The sequence below is a fragment of the Furipterus horrens genome, unplaced genomic scaffold (assembly GCF_987537825.1).
Source record: "Furipterus horrens unplaced genomic scaffold, mFurHor1.1.pri manual_scaffold_4, whole genome shotgun sequence".
Classification (NCBI taxonomy): Eukaryota; Metazoa; Chordata; class Mammalia; order Chiroptera; family Furipteridae; genus Furipterus; species Furipterus horrens.
In genome coordinates this window covers 172,944,538-172,962,020 of record NW_028327174.1, presented here as the reverse complement: position 1 = coordinate 172,962,020, position 17,483 = coordinate 172,944,538, and the positions used below count along the sequence as shown (strand labels likewise).

The 17,483-nt window shown below is 49.8% G+C and overlaps 1 protein-coding gene and 1 non-coding gene across 6 annotated transcripts; one reads left to right on the top strand and one right to left on the bottom strand.

The window, feature by feature from the left end:
• Window positions 1-1,958: 1,958 nt before the first annotated feature.
• Window positions 1,959-9,618, bottom strand: DNAJB5 (DnaJ heat shock protein family (Hsp40) member B5). 5 transcript variants are annotated; one of them, XM_090274377.1, is made up of 5 exons: window positions 9,494-9,618; window positions 8,527-8,671; window positions 5,971-6,215; window positions 2,515-3,116; window positions 1,959-2,392 (listed from the first exon to the last, which is right to left on the bottom strand). In XM_090274377.1, exons 2-5 carry the CDS (start codon window positions 8,592-8,594, stop codon window positions 2,159-2,161), a joined length of 1,149 nt encoding a protein of 382 aa, XP_090130503.1. In that variant the 5' UTR covers window positions 8,595-8,671; window positions 9,494-9,618; the 3' UTR covers window positions 1,959-2,158. The 5 variants fall into 5 exon arrangements, with proteins under 5 accessions (XP_090130503.1, XP_090130504.1, XP_090130505.1 ...); XM_090274378.1 differs by having other exon boundaries at window positions 8,527-8,668; XM_090274379.1 differs by lacking the exon at window positions 8,527-8,671.
• Window positions 9,619-15,040: 5,422 nt separating this feature from the next.
• On the top strand, window positions 15,041-15,146 carry LOC150013340 (U6 spliceosomal RNA). Its single transcript, XR_016510936.1, has one exon. It is a non-coding gene; the product is annotated as a U6 spliceosomal RNA (small nuclear RNA).
• The last annotated feature ends 2,337 nt before the right edge of the window (window positions 15,147-17,483 follow it).

Genomic DNA, 17,483 nt, shown 5'->3' with positions numbered 1-17,483 from the left:
TGAAGCTTAGGAGGGCATGACTATCATGGGCCTGATCCTGGAGAAGAATCAGGGCTCATGCCCTGACTCGTGTGGCTCAGTGGGTTGGGCATCGCCCCTGCAGACCAATTCATGGTCAGGGCAGGTGCCTGGGTTGCGGGCCAGGTCCCTGGATCAATGTTTCTCTCCCTCACTTCCTCCCTCTCATCTCCTCTCTAAAAATAAATAAAATCTTAAAGAAAAAAAAAAAAAAAAAGGAAAAGAATTAAAAAAAAAAAAATAGGGGCTTAGGCACAGAGGAGAATCAGCACTAGGAGGAAATCTAGGCCCAGGTAGAGCCCACAGACGGGCATTCTTTTGACAACCAAGAGCCAAGGAAAGTGACAAGTGCATCATGTCATCAGCACAGCATGCAGGTCCTGAGGACCAGGGCTGGATCAGCAGGCCAGGTAGCTCAGAGACCAAAACACACATCCCTGGAAAATTATGAGATTTAGGGATCAGCAGTGATTGTTCATGCCTCTGAGGGAGCCTGTGTCCCTAGCCAGGCCCCACCAGTACAGACCCAGGTACCTCCAGCTATCCTCTTCACTGTCCCAGGATCTGTCTCTTCTAGTCATCCAGAAAGTCCTCCTCCATTCCCTCCTTGGAGGGAAGTTTCTCTCAAAATTCCAGTCCATGTAGAGAAAATCCATTCATTCTCATGACAGCACATGCTTCAAAGAGGATAGTCTTTGTTTCTCATAACCAAGGATGTTTATTCTTTCCAAATAGCTTTGTTTCTTCTAATAGGTGAGTGGTATCTTCTGTCTTTGCTGTTTGGGGTATATGTTTTGAAGTCCCAGGAGTCTGGGCTTAGAGGAAGGAAGGAGTCAGCTTCACCTTATATTGAGGTCCTGCTTGGGTTTCTCAAAGGTGACCAGGACTCTGGAGGAAAGCTGACAGAGGCACTGCACACCTGCCTCCAGCCCAACGTCATTGTTTCTGCTCATTTGCCATATTTTTAAAATATTTTATTTTTTTCATAGTACTGTCATTACAAAAAAATACAAAAAAACTACTATAAAAACATTCAGGGGCTTGTCAAAGTGAGAAAACCTAAAGACCCCACCCCAGGACCTTGCTGAAGCAGTCTTCCCCTAGCTCCCGCACTACTGGATTTCTTTTTTTTACAACTGTGGGAATAGGGTGGAGTCACACAGGCATCAAAGGGCTGGAAATTTCCCACACAGCCTCCATGAATGGTAAGAAATAAGTAGCTTCACATATCACAAAAATGGGATTTGGAAGTTTGGGGGTGGCTAGGCCCTGAGTTCAGAGATGTGGGGAGAAATCTGTGACCCTGAATCTCTTTCTGGGGAATAGCTGCCACCTGACCCCAAAGCCCTTTCCCTTCCTGATGAAGGCTGGGAGATGGACCCTGCCCCCCATCTTTTAGCTTTAATACAGTGGGCCCCCTTCTCCCTCCCTCCTTGCACAGTCCTAAGAGCAACAGGGAGGACAGGACTTCCAGCTTTGGGGGGTCTGGGAGGGGAGCTGTCAGGGAGGCTTCTGAGGGCCCTGTTTACCTCCCTGCCTCAAGTGAAAAGTGTCTCGTGCTCAATGGCCTGGTTCATGGGTTATGGACCTTCCCTTCCTATCTCAACCCTGGAGAGGCACAGACAGCTCTAGGTGAGTGCTTCGTGGGTGTGAATATGTATGCAATAACCTTGGACACTGTGGACCTGGGGGTGGAAGTGGGGTAGGAAAGCAGTGTCCTTTCTATCCCCTTCCTCCCCCATAGGAGGAAGCTGAAGAGAAGGGAGAGAGGAGGTATTAGCAAAGCTGAGAGGGGAAAGAGGGCATGCTATGTACAGGCATGGACAAGGAATCTCTGTATCTTCAAGTAGCACTCAGGTCACTCTCCAGCCATTGGAGTGGGAACTGGATTCAAAGCTAGTGATATGAAAATTGACCCCTGGCCTGGGCTAGTTTTCCCTACCTCCCTCCCACTCCCCCAAAGGCAGCCCAGCTCTGAAAGGGGTCAGCGACAGGAACATTTTCCTGAAAACCAGTGGGATTTTTTTTTGCATTTTAGAAAAAGTTTCCAGTGTCCAGTGAACATCAAGTTGGGTGCACATTAAGTGGGGTGAGTGTGGGGGTATTGCTGTGGTAGACTCTGGGCTGGCTGGGGCAGAGCCTAGGAACAAGGAAGGTGCTGCTTAAGGATCTGTCGTGTCTGTGGTGTTAATCTGTCTGGGAAGCGAACTTTGAATTCAACAATGAGATCTCCTCGCTGGGTGGGCACCTTGGGGAAAGGAAGGCCCTCCCCACGGAGTCTCTTCACGGTGCCTGGCTTGATGACATCATTGCAGGGCAAAGGGATCACTCGGCCATCAATGGTGGGAATGTTCACGGTACAGCCACACAGCGCCTGGGGAAAATGAGGCAGAGAGTATGGAAAAGGTGACTAGGAAGAGAGAAAAAGATTAAAGTGGGAAAAGAATGTCCCCATCTTCCCCCCTCATCACACATGCAACTTGACCCAGGCCGCACCTCCTTGAGGCTAATCAGGGCACTGTAGAGTACATTGGTACCATCTCGGCGGAAGTGTGCATGGGGCTTGTCTTTGAGCACAAAGACTATGTCAGCAGGGATGTTGTCAGGCGTGGCATCACCCTCTTTGGGGAAGGTGATCTTGGTGCCTTCCTTCCAGCCACGCTTGATGACAATGTGCAGGATCTTGTCCTCGGTGCGCACAGTTCGCCCATCAGGGTTGAGGCGCCGCCTCGTGATCTTCATACGCTTGGTGGAGCCATGGTAGATCTCCTCCAGGGACACCCGCAGCTCATGAACCACAGGTGGGTCCTGCACCTTGCGCCGAGGGTACAGTGGTTTTGGAACTCGCCTTGGACCTCTGCTCAGCCCATTGAAGCCAAAGCGGCCGAAGGCGCCAAATGGGTCCTCATCATTATCCACATCCATGTCATCTGGATCAAAACCACTGAACGGTCGAGTAGAGCGACTGCTGGCAAAGAAGATATCGAAGGGGTTGGAGCCACCAAAGAAGGAGGCAAAGGTGGCATGGGGGTCCCCATGGAAGGTGTAGTGAAAGGAGCCACTGGAGCCACCTGACGAACCACCGCCGGTCTTCAGGCCTAGAGGGAGGAGAAGTTAGGGACAGTATTGCTGGTCCAGGCCCCACCTCAGTCTTCTTTCCCTGCCCTCTATCTCTCAACTCATGGTCCTAGAGAAAGAAAAAATCTTTAACTCCCAAAGAGAGGGTTGGCTTAATAAAGTAAGAAAAGTTTCTGGCGAAGTTAACTTTTAATTATATGTTTAATAAAGCATATCCTTGAGGTTTAAAGAGGGTGAGTTATCCAATAGGTGGAAAAGCTAAGACTAGAAGTCTTAGAAGATGTGACTTCCAGTCCTATAATCTCTCTCATTTACCCATGGCCCAAAGGTATCTCACAAAGCCTTGAGTGACTGACCTGGGGTCACATTACAAGTCACCTGGCTCCAAAGTTTTTGCTTATCTCCAAAGACACACACAGCAAGAGGCAATTGGATAAGATTTGACCACACAGGGGGCTAGTAAGTGACCTGTTCCAAATTAGGTGAGGATATAATCCAGGAGGAGACCCACTCTCACTCTGCTTCTAGCATAGTGCTTCCTTTCCCTGACTCAAGACCAAATGGGAAATGAGGGCCCTCAAAAGCAGGGAAACTCATTAGCTTGGAGATGAGTAGCTACTTCTCTAGAAAAAGTTTTCAAATGCTTCATTTCCACACACAGGGCTCCTAATGTTGCACAATTCCAGGGGGCGCCATTCACACACTGGCTAGACATAGACCACAATGGGAATGGATCTCCCTGGAGTTATATAACACCAAGCCCTACACCTCATACTTAATGTCAGAGCAGCCAAAATGCTTGAATGAGCTGGCACATTGTGGGTGGTGACCCCAGCTGCTCTCTGAAGTCAGGTCCTGTCTAAGGGGCTCAAGTTCCCAGAGTCAGCCTTAATGGGGGATGGTAGTTGCGGTAATGGGGACAGCAGTGGGCATAGGAAGGAGTGAGGCAGAAGGTTAACACTGAGAATTGATCTAGAATATGTAGACTTAGGGTAGGGCCTAAGCTGGAGGAAGGAACTCTTGAGCCCTTTTATCTAGAATTTCAATTGGCTGTGGAAGCCTGAGTCTACATTCGCCTCTTATTTCTGGGACCACAAGGGAAGATTTGGATCTCATTAGAGAAGCCAAGTGGCAGACTATTCAGACTCCTGGCAGCTGCCTTTTCCCCCCTTCCTTAAGACTCAGGGTCTGTTCTTTCCTTCTGCTGAGGTCTGATTATTGGGTGAGTTCAAGAAGCTTGGCAGTGCTCAGCGAGGGAGGCTGGACTGATTACAAAGGGAAGGGGAAATTTCTCCGTAGGGATTCCTGCTGTACCACTACCACCCCTTTTCAAGCTAGGAACAATTTGTTCCCAGCCAGGGCTGAGCACAGAGTCTGAGTGCACAACTGTTCTGTCTGGTTGTTGGGGAGGAGGCAGGGCAGACAGAAATATAACCCACATTTCCAAGGCTGCTTTTCCCTCCCCAGGTTCTGGATGTCTCCTTAAAGATGTACTGCATCCTCAGGAGCCCTCCTGGGATGTAGATCTGCATTAGAATCCAGGGTCTGGGCCTAAGGGCTGAGCTTTGCCCTTCACTTAGGCTTGGTCATGCAGGAGGGGTGAAGTTTCCAGGTAGCCCTCTCTCAGCTCCCACCTTTTTCCTGAACAAAGGTGAGGCCAAGTGGAAGAATAAGTGCAATTCCTAAATAGGTCACATGGTGGCATGGTGTCTGCACAGCTTCCACCTTTCCCCACCTCTGCTTCTCCCATTCCTCCATCCCAGAAGAAAAAAAAATCTTAGCTGAGTGAATACTGGGGATTCCAGAAGATGTCTGATCAATCTGGGAGTAGCAAATTTAGTAGGTGAGCAGGAAAAAATGGAAGAAACTAGTGACATGGAGAATAAGAAGAGGGGGCTGGGAGGACTGGGATACTCAAAGGATAACGGCATGGAACACAAAGCAAGGAGAAGGAAAAGAAAGTTCTTTTGAGTGCCTTCCCTGTATTGGGTGCAGTACATGTGGTTAGCCTATATAATTTGAGGCTACAGTGGAGAAAGTAAGGAGGAGAATGTGAAAGAAAGGTAGATGCAGTTAGGGACAAAGGACAGTTCCTCCCAGGAAAGAGTCCTCAGCTGTGACTATGTCTCTTAATATAGCTTGACAGGTGCCTGTGGCTGGCGGGGGGTAGGCAGCCCTAAGGGGCAGGCCCAGAATTAGCAGCTACATCATGCCAGTGGGATGTGCTGGGAGGGGCCGCCCTCTCAGAAGCTTTATTTGGGCCTTTCTTGCCACCCTGTGCGTGGCCACCAGCTACCTCAGGGACAGGGCAAGATGCCAGCAGCAGTTTCCCTTCCACCCATGGATCCCTGCCACCTTCTTAGGGAGCAAAGCTCCCCTCTGTTCTGTTGGCCTGAAGTGGGCAGGGAGGGAGCAGAGAAGGAAAAACCATCTCTAACTCAGTGCTTCAGAGGTTATTTCCCAGGCTGCTTAAGGGTCAAACTTTTATGCTGATGAACGAAAATGTTCTGTCCTCAGAGAGCCACACACTCCCTTTCCCTAACCTTCCTCATCAGCCAATGGAGCAGCAGGGACTTCAGGCAGGACTAATAAGGCTGGGAGGGGAAAACAGGAGGGGGAAGGCCTCTGGTTCTAAGCTTCAGACCTCTCTAAGGCCTGAACTTAAGCAGGAGAGGGGCAGAGAGTGGTGGGGAGAACTATGGTAAGCCGGCAGGGTAGTGGGTGGTCTCTTCTCTCCTTTGGGTGTCAGTGTTAGGAATAATTGCCTCCTTCACCCCTTCCTCAGTCGCCTGTTCCCTGCTATGAGAACTGGATCACCCAGGACTCCAGACAAGGACAGGGGCCCAATATCAGGTTGGAGCACTGCCGTCTTACCTTCCTCCCCATACTGGTCATACAAGCCTCGTTTCTTAGGGTCACTCAGCACATCATAGGCCTCTGCAATTTCCTTAAACTTCTCCTCAGCGCTGGGTTCTTTGTTCTTGTCTGGGTGGTACTTCAAGGCCATCTTCCGATAGGCTTTCTTGATTTCATCCTCATTGGCTCCCGATGGGATCCCAAGAATCTTGTAATAATCCTTTCCCATCACAGCCACTGGACCGGCACTGGTCTCCTTGTTTCTAGAAGAAATCCAGGGCCAATCCTTGACGCCTCTATTCCCTTCTGCCCAGCCGTACTGCTAATGATCTTGCAATCCCTAGAAGTCACTGTGTAACTTTCAGCAGGTCATGCCTTTTCTGTGGACCTCTGTCTCCCCATCAGTAAAATGAAAGGTTTGGATTAGATGATCTCTTCCATCTCTGACATTCTAGGATTCTGTGGTTCTTTCCTCAGTTCCTGGGTTTTCCCAGCAGGAAGCTGGGGGCTGTGGCCCACTTCTAGGAGCTAGGCTAAGGCCCACGTCCTTGGGTCAGACTGAGGATCCCGAAAGGCACGGCTGAGTGAGGTGGCACTATGGACTGACCCGCGCACAGAAGCTGGCGAAGATCAATGTACCGGGTGAGGTCACCTGAGTATCGTGGTCTCCTACGCCATGCCTCAGGCATGGTGCCCAGGCTAAGGGCAGCTGGGGCAGTGGCCTAGGACTGGGGACTGGCCTGGGTCTTCAGCCAGCTGTCCTGGCCAGCCAGGCTGAGTCAGGGTGTGGGTGCCTGGAGTCCTCTCTGCCACTGGAGACCCCAGGTTTCCCTGCCCCTGATCCCCAGACTATGCTAAGTCTCACGTGTGATTCAGGTCAGAGGATGACTCACAGCCTTTGGAAACTGCCATTTCTAACTCCCTCTTTAGTAGGGGGTGACACTGTCCTTTACTCAACCAGGGCAACAGCTCCTTTTACTCATTTCCCAGTGTCTACACACAAAATTGTGTGTGAAGACATGTCTGTGCCACCTAAGCACCAATATTAGTGAACAAAAACATCCTGGTGGTAGGGCCTTTTTAAACCGTAGTTGTTAGGGGACAGTTGGGCACTAACCACCATTTCCTTAATACCTTCCCTACCAGTTCCTCCCTCTCACCTGCCCAGCGTTTAGGATCTGGCCCAGTGCCAGGCCCACACTCCTCTGAGTCCCTTCTAAGCTGGATGCAGGGGCAAGTGTTATGTGAGGAAGAAAAATAAGGCTCTAATTCGTCTATGCTATTCTTCTGTGGTGTATAGGAAGGGGGCTTTCCTGTATCTAGAGCTATTTAGGAGAATGGCCAGAAGCCACTCTCCAGCCCTTTTGAGATTTGGCCAACCCCTGCCAAATCCCAGAGAACCAGAGTCTTTCTAGCAATGTCCTGGGCTGGCAGCCACAGAGGCAGCTTTTCTGCCTCTGACCACTTCAGTGAAGGGTACAGGGTTTCCTGGCAGGAGTGAGGTCTGTAAGTGGTTAAGAGGAGGCCTCAAGGCTCTAGGTAGGTAGGGACAATGGCCCTAGCTCCAGCCCCCACAGGGCCTGTTGCAGGTGGCTGAGTTGACTCATGGTTCTGGGAGTCACCTCGCTCTGACGAAGAGAAGGCTCCAAAAAGGCGGGCCCTCCCCTTCTCCCCCTACCAGCATGTCATGCCTGGTGGGGGAGGCTGGGGATGGAGGAGGCAGAGAAGAAAAAGCATCTGGGGGAGGGCAGCCATTTTCGGAAGCAGCAGTAAAAGCCGTCTGAGAGGCCGCTGGGGGTGGTCTGCCATCTCTACCTTGGCCCACACCTTCTTTCCCCTGGGATTGGGAAGGAATCCTAGCACACCAAGAGGGTGCCCCCAGAGAAAGAGGGTGCCCCCAGAGAACTATAGCAGCTTCCAGGCAGAGGGCAAATGAAAGACTTGCCAATTCTCCCACCCTCCTCTTGCTGTCCTCTTCATGCATCCAGCTTCTTCCCTGGCACCCACCTGCCACCTGTACTAGACCTATAATACACTTGCCTCCATAAACAAAGGGCAATATCTTTCAGGAATTGCCCTTTTTTTCCTTCTTTCCTCCCTCCCTCTCCCTACCCACAAGCCACGTGTTGGAATGACAAAGGAGCCCCATGGCATGGCACTGCCTTTGATGGAGAAGAATGAGGAGAATGTTAATGCAGAGGCAGCAGTGAAAAATGAGAAGAAATAGCAAGGGGATTGGTGTAGGGAGGGGAGATGGTTGATACAGAAAATGAAGTGCTGATGGACTGGGATGAGATAGAAATGGAAGTGGCTGAGGTAGAAAATGGGTTGCAATGGTTGAAAGAGAGATGCAGAGTTAAAATACTGGGGATGTTTGTGGAGAATGGGTTTGGTATAGGAGACAAATGATAAAGGGTACACTTCATTCAAATGTAGGGGTGAGGTAGGAGGCTCTTATATGTAATGGGGATGAGATGAGGATGAGATGGAGAAAGCAAGTAGGCAATGGAGGGAGATGTGATGTGGAGAAATTGACTTGATATGGTACGAGTGCCATCCTCCAGAGGGACTTACCGAAACTTTACAAACCCATTCAGCGTCCACGCTCGAAGTTTTAAGGGCTCCAGCTGAATTTTAAACATCAAGCTGGCTAAGAAGTCTTCTCCCCAGAAGTGTGGGAAGCTCCGGAAAGCTCCTCGGGCTTGTAGTGGGGGTGCTGCTGGGGATGGGCAGGAGAGCACTGTGCGCTTAAACATGCCCAGCCCAGCCCCTCACCTCTGATCGCTCCACTGGAGCCTGCCTGGAAAGCTGAAGCTCTGGAAGTCACCTCCTCAGGTTCTCAGAGGCACTTGCCCAGCAAGGCCTGTCCGGTGCAGCAGGAGCTGGACCTGATCCCCAGGTGTGGAGAGTGAAGTGATAGGGTCCAGAGGCCACCTGCTCTCAGGTGCAGTAATGTCTGGCTGATTGTGAATGGCTGTTTGACAGTGTGACGGTAAGTAAGGTTGGCAGTGTGAGCGTGTGCTGTGAATGGCAGTATGTGTACCTGTGACCGGTGTGATTGTGAGGGCCTAAGAGGCACTAGGCTCCTCTCATCTCTCTCTCCGGGGAGGACCCCACCCCAAGAACCTACTCAATGAAGTCACTAATGGATAGTCTCCTCCCTCACAGATGGGCGGGACAGAGACGCGACCCGCGGGGACAAAAGGCAAGGCGAGGAGGGGAGAAGAGAGAAGCGGAAGAGAGAGGAGGGGGCCCAAGTGGGGGAGGGTGGTCGGTGATGTCACCGGTGCTGGCTGGCTGGGCCCGCTCAGAACCGCCTCCACCCGGCGGAATCCAATCCGACCCGGCTCGACCCGACCCTCCCCCCGGCTCAGACGCTGGCTGCCCCCTATAAGAGGGTCGCGGACAACGAGTATCTTGCAGAGTCCAAGTCCCCGCACCCCCATGGCAGAAGAGCCGATGGGCCCTCAATGTCCCAACCCCTTGGCTTTGCTACGCCCACACTCCCAGGACCCCCCGAGCCCTAGCTGGGCGCCCTCACCGGTGAGGAGCTGCGGGCGCCTCCGCGGTCCGTCGGACAGCCGCTGCCCCCTCCCCCAGCTCCGGTTCCGCCGCCTCCACTCTGGACAGGAGTCGCCTGCCCGCCGGCCGCAGAAAGCGGGCCTGGGAACCCGCCCCCACGGCTCCGCCTCCGCGCTGCCCATTGCACCGTCTGCCCGTCACTCACCTCAATCTCTGTTTTAATTGGACAGCTTTCTACGAGTGGCTTGGTGATACCCGCCCATTCTCCACCCCTGACACCCGGCCACACGCGCACACATTTCTGGCAGTGATTGGTGTGGGTCTGATTGGCGCACTCTGGGATCAGTCAACCACACCTCTTCGCTATCTCGTCGTGTCATTGGTGAAAGGGACAGAGGGCAGCAACTCCACGCGCCCTTTGATTTTATTGGTTGGTCTGTGGAGCTCAGACTCGAGCCGGGAGGTGGGGTGCACACTATATTAGTGCAATCTCCGGTTTGGGAAGGTGGGACGTACTGGCCACCGCTGGAATCCCGGGAGAACCTTCTGGAACCCGTGCAATGTCAAAGGGAGCCTTAAAGGAAAACTGCACCCACCAGCTGTCGGTGACTCTGGGCATTCTTTCCTCTCATCATTTAGGAGGGTAGGGGAGAGAGTAGTACACTTCGGGAGATGTAGGCCCTGGACTAGGGTCACAAGGTCATCCCTTCTTAACCTGTCTTCCATCGAACTGTGAACTGACTTCAACCTGACCTGATTTAGTTTTACCTTACTTTGATCAGGAGGTGACCTGACGTGACCTAATTGAATTTCAGAATAGGCCCCGATAGACTACAGAGTTTAAATGCCCTTCTGCTCTCCCCTTTGTAACCTGGTAGCTCTCCCCAGATTTAACGCCTCCATGATTCACTTTCTGAGTCCCCTTTTCATTCTGTATAATCCCCACATTCCAGCTCCCTCATTAGCAGCTCCTTCTCAGCAAGCCCCCATTTAAAATTCTCTCTATAATCTTCCACCCTGCTTCCCCTTTGAATTCCTACATTTTAGCGCCGTGTGCCCCCCCCCCATCCTTGCTTTTCCTTCTTGGCCCCATGCGCTCCCAGTCTTCCCACCAAGATCTTCTGGTTTGTCCTATTGTTAACCTTTTCTGCTCCCATGATCTCTCCTATCCTAGCACCCCCTTTTAACCCTTCATCTCAGCTCCACATGATCTCCTTTCTTAACACCCTCAGAATCTCCCATCTCAGTCTCACCCCACCCCCCACTCCCCATTAAATCTCAACCCAGTGTCCCCGCTGTTCGGAGCAGGCAGAGCTGCGGAGGCGGTCACCAGCGGAAGCCGACGCTTGAGCAGACACGGTGCCTGGTGCCTGCCTGGTGCCTGGTGCCTGGTGCCTGACGCCCACGTCACTGTCTCCCAGGCCCATCTGTGCTAGAGGCAATGGGGGTGGGGAGGGGGTAACCTCCGGGTGAAGAGGGAGAAAGAATTCTTGGAGGGTTTGAGGACAAAGGGCCAAAGCAGAAGCTCTCTCTTCTCTTTCTTTGCCATTTTTTCAGAGACAGAGTTTGGACACTCATGAGGTCATTCAAACTGGATGGAGCTGGAACGTGAGGCTTGTAGAAAATCATAATCTAGGTTACAGAGCAAATCAGAGCATGCAAAAGGTCTAGGGGTCCTGAGGTCAGGTGTGCATAGTTTTCACTACCTGTCTTTCTATGGAGATCTCAGGTGTAAAGGGGTGTGAGGTGTGAAGAAATGAAGTGTGATAAAAGGATGATGAAGAGGAGCTTGGATTTGGAGCTGAGGAGAGGAGGAAGGGAAGATGGGATAATGGGGATGAGAAGAGGAGGGGAGGAGAGATTGGGTAAGAGGTAAGGAGGGTGGGAAGATGAGGGGAGTGGGGAACAAGGAATAGAAGGGATGGGAGATGGGGTGAGCAGCAAAAGGATGGGAAAGAGATATGGGGTAAGGAAGAATGAAGAAGTGAGGGGAGGTGTTGTCATGAGGGAATGGAACAGTGTGATATGGAGATGGGCAAGGTAGGATAAGGGGCCCAGGATTGGTGCTGGCTCCTTTGATCTGGGGGCTCTCGCTCCCCTACCTCATGGGGGCCTGGTTTGTGTGTGGTTCTGCTTCCTCCTATTTCAGTTGTGTATTTTGCCTCTTCCAGCCTTGCCTGTGCCAACATGGAGGCAGAAAGTTTAGTCACCAGCCCTTAACCTGGCCCCTGCAAATGCTAAGGTGTAGGTTTAGAACTTTGAGGGTGCAGGGCTGTGCCTTCAGGTATCAGTGGCACGGACTCCGTTGTCTGCTGGGTTCACTATTGCTGCCCTCTGTCCCATTGCCCTACATGTCAGGTGTGTGTATGAGGAATCAGGGTGATGCATAGGGTAGAAGAATGCAGGCTCTGGAGGCACTGTTGACCTTGTGAGGCCCCGTCTGTGCCTCATTTCCTTCTTTGTAAAATGGGGATATACAACAGCAGTACATCATAGGGTTGTTGGGAGGGTTAATTAAGGTAACTTGTAATACACCTAGTTCTGAGCTTGGCATATACGTAGTTAGTGCTTACAAAGCTAACTGTTATTTTGACTGTTCACAGATAATCTGCGTGTGTGAATGCATCTATAAATGTTTGATTCTGATTGGGAGTTATTTGTGCTGTATGTCTGTAATGCAATTTCTAAGAACGTATCTATGTAATTATTTTTGTGTGATAGTGTGCCTGATTCTGTGTTATTTGCTGTATGTGATTTTATGTTAGTGTACACATGTGATTAAATGACTGTAGGCCTGTGTCGACATGACAGAGTGGATGAAGTGTGGCTTCATGGCTGTTGACACACTGACATCATGTCTGTCAATGTATGCATGCATGTGTGATCATGTCAGTTGCAAACACCCCACTCACCCTCCCTCCCCATGGAGACGTCATAATCCTAGGTGTCCCTCATTTCCTCACCCTGAAGGAACCGGAACCTGGGGGCATGGATGGGGGTGGGTGCCAGTGAGGAGGTGTTTAGACAGGAGCACATGTTCCCTCCCAGACTGTGTATGGGAGGGGGAGCCCCATATCGAGCACATATTCTGAAGGCTCTACAGGAAGTGTTCCCCCTCCAGCTCATTCTCAGTTCCCTGTCTTGTAACCATGGCAGCAGTTGCCAGGCACTCCCACGGTTGCTAAGATCTGGGTGTGGGAGGTTGCCAGGCACTGTTGCCAGTAGAAACAGAATCCTGGGGGAAAGGAAGACTACTCCCACAGCTGCCAGCTCTCTGCGATGACAGAACTAGCCCTTGGACCTCTCCTGTCCACAAGTTGTACTTATGATTTGTATGTGACAGTACTAGAGTTGGTGCATGGGGCGCTTTAACAGGAAGCTGGATTTGGAATACTGAGATCTACCTTCTGAGGAGAAAGGGGCCTCTAGCCTGCCTGTTACCATCTTTAAGGTTGGGAGGCCCTGAGAAATTAGTGACTACCTCATTTTGTCCCCTGTACCTTATACGTCTCCCCTGGCAACATCTCTGCTTGAGTTCTCCAGTGGCTGGTGCTTATTAACCAATGCATTCACCTGGTATAGGAACACTACATTGACCCCCTTAACCTGGATGCAGACTGACTTCTTCCTGAGATCAGCATCTCACTTGATTACATACGTCATGCTGACACCTGAGCCCAAACTTCAGTCCCACTCTGAGTCCCAACTTTGGCTTCAGCCTGAGACATTGACCTTAGTCCTGAACCAGACTGTTCCCCAAACTCATCCTCAGCCTAAGCCCTCCTCCTAGACATGGATCAGTCCTCATCTTGATTACAGATACTTGAATTCATCTGAAAATTCAGTTCTGATCCTGTACTCTGATTGAACACTGAACAGCGATCTAAGTCCCTGGTACTCGCCTAGCGTCTCCCTGCATGTTCTGAACCTACACTGACCAGTACCATAAAGACTCGAAGGGGTCGTTTCTTGCCTTGGGGTGAGAGGACGGTGCTAGGAATGACCAGCAGAGGGCGTGCAACATCAGGTTTTAGAGGCAAGCTTCCCAGAGCCAGTCTGGGAAGGAGATATCAGGGCCATTGAGAGCTTGGATCTTTTCTTTCAGGTCAGGACCGAGAGCTGCAGGCACAACAGATGGTCTGAAAGACTGAACTAAATAAATGAAAGTTCCTAACCCAGTGATACTGATGCTTTGGGGGTCATGTGTGTTCGTACAATCACAGATCTCCCTATAGTTCAGCTGGGCTCAGGGCTGTACACTCACCAGAAGGTCCTTAACCATTTACCGGCATCATAGGTCTCACGGCATCCCTCTCTCCCAACTCAACACTTCTGTCATATGCTTATACATCTTCACTGCCTTCCCTGGGATCCAGATATCTTTTGGTCCCTTTGAGCAGAAATTTGCCTCTACTCCACCTTTAGTCTTAGCTCTGTGCCTGAAGTCATATTGACCTTTTCGGTCACATCTGCCACACATTGGCCTCTGCATCCCTCAAATCTGCTTGCCCCTCCCCCAGGTGAACACTCCTCAGGCCTTCATGGGTTTCTCTTCTGCTTTGTTCTGTTTCAGGCACTAAGACCATGTTTCCTCCCCTGTCTGGCTTTCATTTCAGTTCATGGAGCTTGATTTCTCTTTTGGATTACCTGGCTTAGCTTTTTCCTGGCATGCCAGTGCAGTGTACAGCTGAGCCAGCCTGCTCCCTCCTCTGACTCTGAACTTGATTCCACGTAGCCTTATATTACATCAGTTTTTTGGTAGCCACCTCCTACCGTTCACCCATAACAAGTGAAGACTGCAACTTCTTTTCTTTCTGAGCTGCTAAAGTACATCTTGTCCAATTGTACCTGTTATGACTTTGAAAGGAGTGTTATATCTACTTTAAAAGCAAAAATACTCAAAATAAATTAGATAAAAAACATTCTAGCAATAGCTTCTGAGTTTCAGGGCAGTCCCTGAGCTTGGAAATCTCTGTACTTGATGCTTACTTAAAGGTGGGACAAGGAGGGACTGAACTGCTCACTTCGGCAGCACATATGAGGGGGGACCCAAAAAACCCAGAATTTATTATTAAACAGTGTATATTTATTCTTACATATTTAAACTTCAGTCATCTTGAAGTATTCTCCATTTGATCCAATACACCTACTGAGACTTTCCCACTGCTCAAAACAATTTTTGAACTCATTGATTTTGAAGCCTTTTAGTGCTTCTTCTTTTTTTGTTTCACCTCTTCCACATCGGCAAAACATTTCCCTTTGAGGACTTCTTTCATCTAAGGGTGAGTTTGGTTGAATAGGGAAGGTGGGGCATGGGAATCAGGCCTTTTTTTTTTTTTTTTTTTTTTGGTCAAAAACTGCTGCACTCAGTGTTATTTGGGCAGGTACACTCTTAAATCACCCATTATGAAATGGGCAAAGGCATTGAAAGAATCTTCAAAAAATTTTTACTGAAGCCAAACGCAGCCTCTCACAACACCAGCTGGTACACTGATACAGATGGGTTCCTATAACACTCACCCAGCTGGGGAAGCCTGTACTATAAGGGGCCCACCCTCCAGAAGATAATTCTGGTTTTGGGGGGTCTTGTATATTAAAATTGAAATGATACAGAGATTAGCATAGCCCTGTGTAAGGATGACATGAATATATGTGAAATGATAAATATTAAAATGTAAGGTTGTGAAGTGAATGTATATATGAATAAATTAGTATACTACAAAACAAAAAATAAAGAGGGACTGAAGATTTCCAGCTGGCTTGGCTGTGACTTCAGCACTGTGGACAGAGGCCATTGCAGTACCCATAGCTATGCCTGTGGGTGCATGGAAGATGATATACACATAGCCTTTAGATGGGGCCAGAAATCCATGCTGTTCACCCAATACCTTACAGTGTATAAAGTTCTTTCTTCTTCTAAAACTCATTCTGTACTCACTCAACTATCAGCCCAGGAAGCAGACAGAAAAGGGACTATTTTCTAGGTTTTTACTAGAAACTGAGGTTCAGCAAAGTCAAACTTCAAGTAACCCCTTGGGTGGGGGTGGGACAGAGAACATATTACTCCATGTTTAACAACTTGAGTAGCCTCTGTTTCCCTCGGGGCAATGCCTTTCCCTAGAGATAAAGAGGAGAGCACTTGAGTCAAAGCAGGAGAGGGTGGATGGACGGTCATGTGGAACAGATGCTCTAGCCAGCCCCAGGAACAAGTGGCAGCTGGCAAAAGAACAGTTCTGGGAGGGTCTAAAGTTCCAATCATGATTGCTGGACCGAGGGTGGGGAAATCTTGTCATTAGGGTCCATAGAGGTCCAAGCTTTTGTTCCTCTTTTTCTGTCCCAATACTTAGCTTTACTGAACCTGGAGACAAGGAGAAGGGAACCTGTAGGATGTTATTAAGATGCCTCCGAGCCTGATAGACCTCCATGGGAAACTCCAGGGAGGGGAGGCATGGAAGCCCCGTGAGTGAATGGGGAGAGTTGTGCAGGTGGCAAGAAATCCTGTGACATGGCTATAGGCCTGGCTACTTGTGCACATCTATTCCCAGTAAGTAGAAAGGGGAGATGCTAGACCACACAGCAGCCCTTTCCCCAGGTGTACTTTGATAGGCACTCACTGGTGTGCTTTAGACAGAGGCCATTGACTGTACCTCCAGCTATGCCTAGAACTGTGGGTGGGTTAATATGGGTACTGCAGCCAGACTACCTTCTCCTGCTTCCTAGCTATGTGACTTTCATCCTTTCTGTTCCTCACTTTTCTCATCTGTAATACAAATCTCATAGGGTTGTTTTGAAGATGAACTGATTACTTTATGCAAAGCACTTAGAACTTCCCAGTGCATAGTAAGTGATCAAAAATGTTGACAATTATTTGTATTTGAGACCCTTATGGGTTGAAGGTAGAGTATCTGCCTCTGAGCCACAGTCCAGAGATGCTTTTCTGTTACAGGTGGCTTTGTACTTATCAGGTAAAAGGAGTGAGTGGGGATTTCTTAGACCTCCGAAAGCTTCTCTAGACTGTAGTTTACCCAACCCCATTATATTACATTAAAACAACTAGCAAAAGTGGGTAGGAAACTCTCAGACCAAGGAGGGCCTAGAAGACCAGGAGAAAACAAACCAACTAGCTTTCCTACTTTGTGGCTCAGCCAGAACTTAGAAAAGTGTCTAAAATGGGCCCTTGGTGGTGAGGGTGGGGCAATACATAGCAGACAGGCTTAGAGGCCTTACCTCTTCCTCAATTTCTCCCCAAACTCTGGCACCTCTCTTCAGTACCTCCATATCTCCTCTGTGTTGGTGATGGAACCCCTGCCTCCTCCTTCTCCCACGAATCACTTGATTCTTGGGAAGGTCAGTACCAGGAAAGCTCTAGAAAGAGAGCCATAGTGTACTGTGTTCTTCCTGGAGGTTACTGCTTCCCTACTTTGACTATCTTAGACTCAGACTCAGAAATTGGCTAATGACAGGAAATCACACAGGAAACAGGAAGTTGAAATAGCATCACCATCTCTTTATTATGATTTCCACTGTGCCCAGCCTCTGGGAGCATCAGCTCCTTCTGGAGTGAAGGCTGAGCCATGGGAGGAGCATGCAGCTGGAATGTTGGGAAGACAGGGCTTGAGCATGTTCCCCTCAGTTTACTGTCAAGTTACCTTCCTCAGAAAAGCACACAGGAAAGGCATGAGGGACCACAGGGCATTGGATCCTCTATTGTTATTGAGTACTCTCAGAACCCCCCTCACAAGCCTGAGTTTGGCCGGGGGACAGAGCATAGGCCATCTCTTGAAGGAGGCTAAGCTTGAAGTCCTGTTTCATCACAGATATGGAAAGGCCTTGCTACTTACATCTTGTTCATATCTGTGGTCATGCCAACCCATTCTAGACACATTGTGATTTGGCTTCTGAGTCACTGGCCCAGACCAAACCTGACACCCTCTCCATGATCTGGGTCATCAGGGCATGTGGCCCAGAGGGAAAATTTTCCTTAGTGCTAGTTGGGTCTAGTGGAAATT

What these genes read in the sequence shown, in the direction of transcription:
- DNAJB5 (XM_090274374.1), bottom strand. Translation starts at nt 8,708, where the DNA reads ATGTTTAAGCGCACAGTGCTCTCCTGCCCATCCCCAGCAGCACCCCCA. An exon ending in AATGGGTTTGTAAAGTTTCG is followed by an intron (nt 6,216 to 8,526) that starts GTAAGTCCCTCT and finishes GATTTCTTCTAG; the next exon opens with AAACAAGGAGACCAGTGCCG. An exon ending in TGACCAGTATGGGGAGGAAG is followed by an intron (nt 3,117 to 5,970) that starts GTAAGACGGCAG and finishes TCCTCCCTCTAG; the next exon opens with GCCTGAAGACCGGCGGTGGT.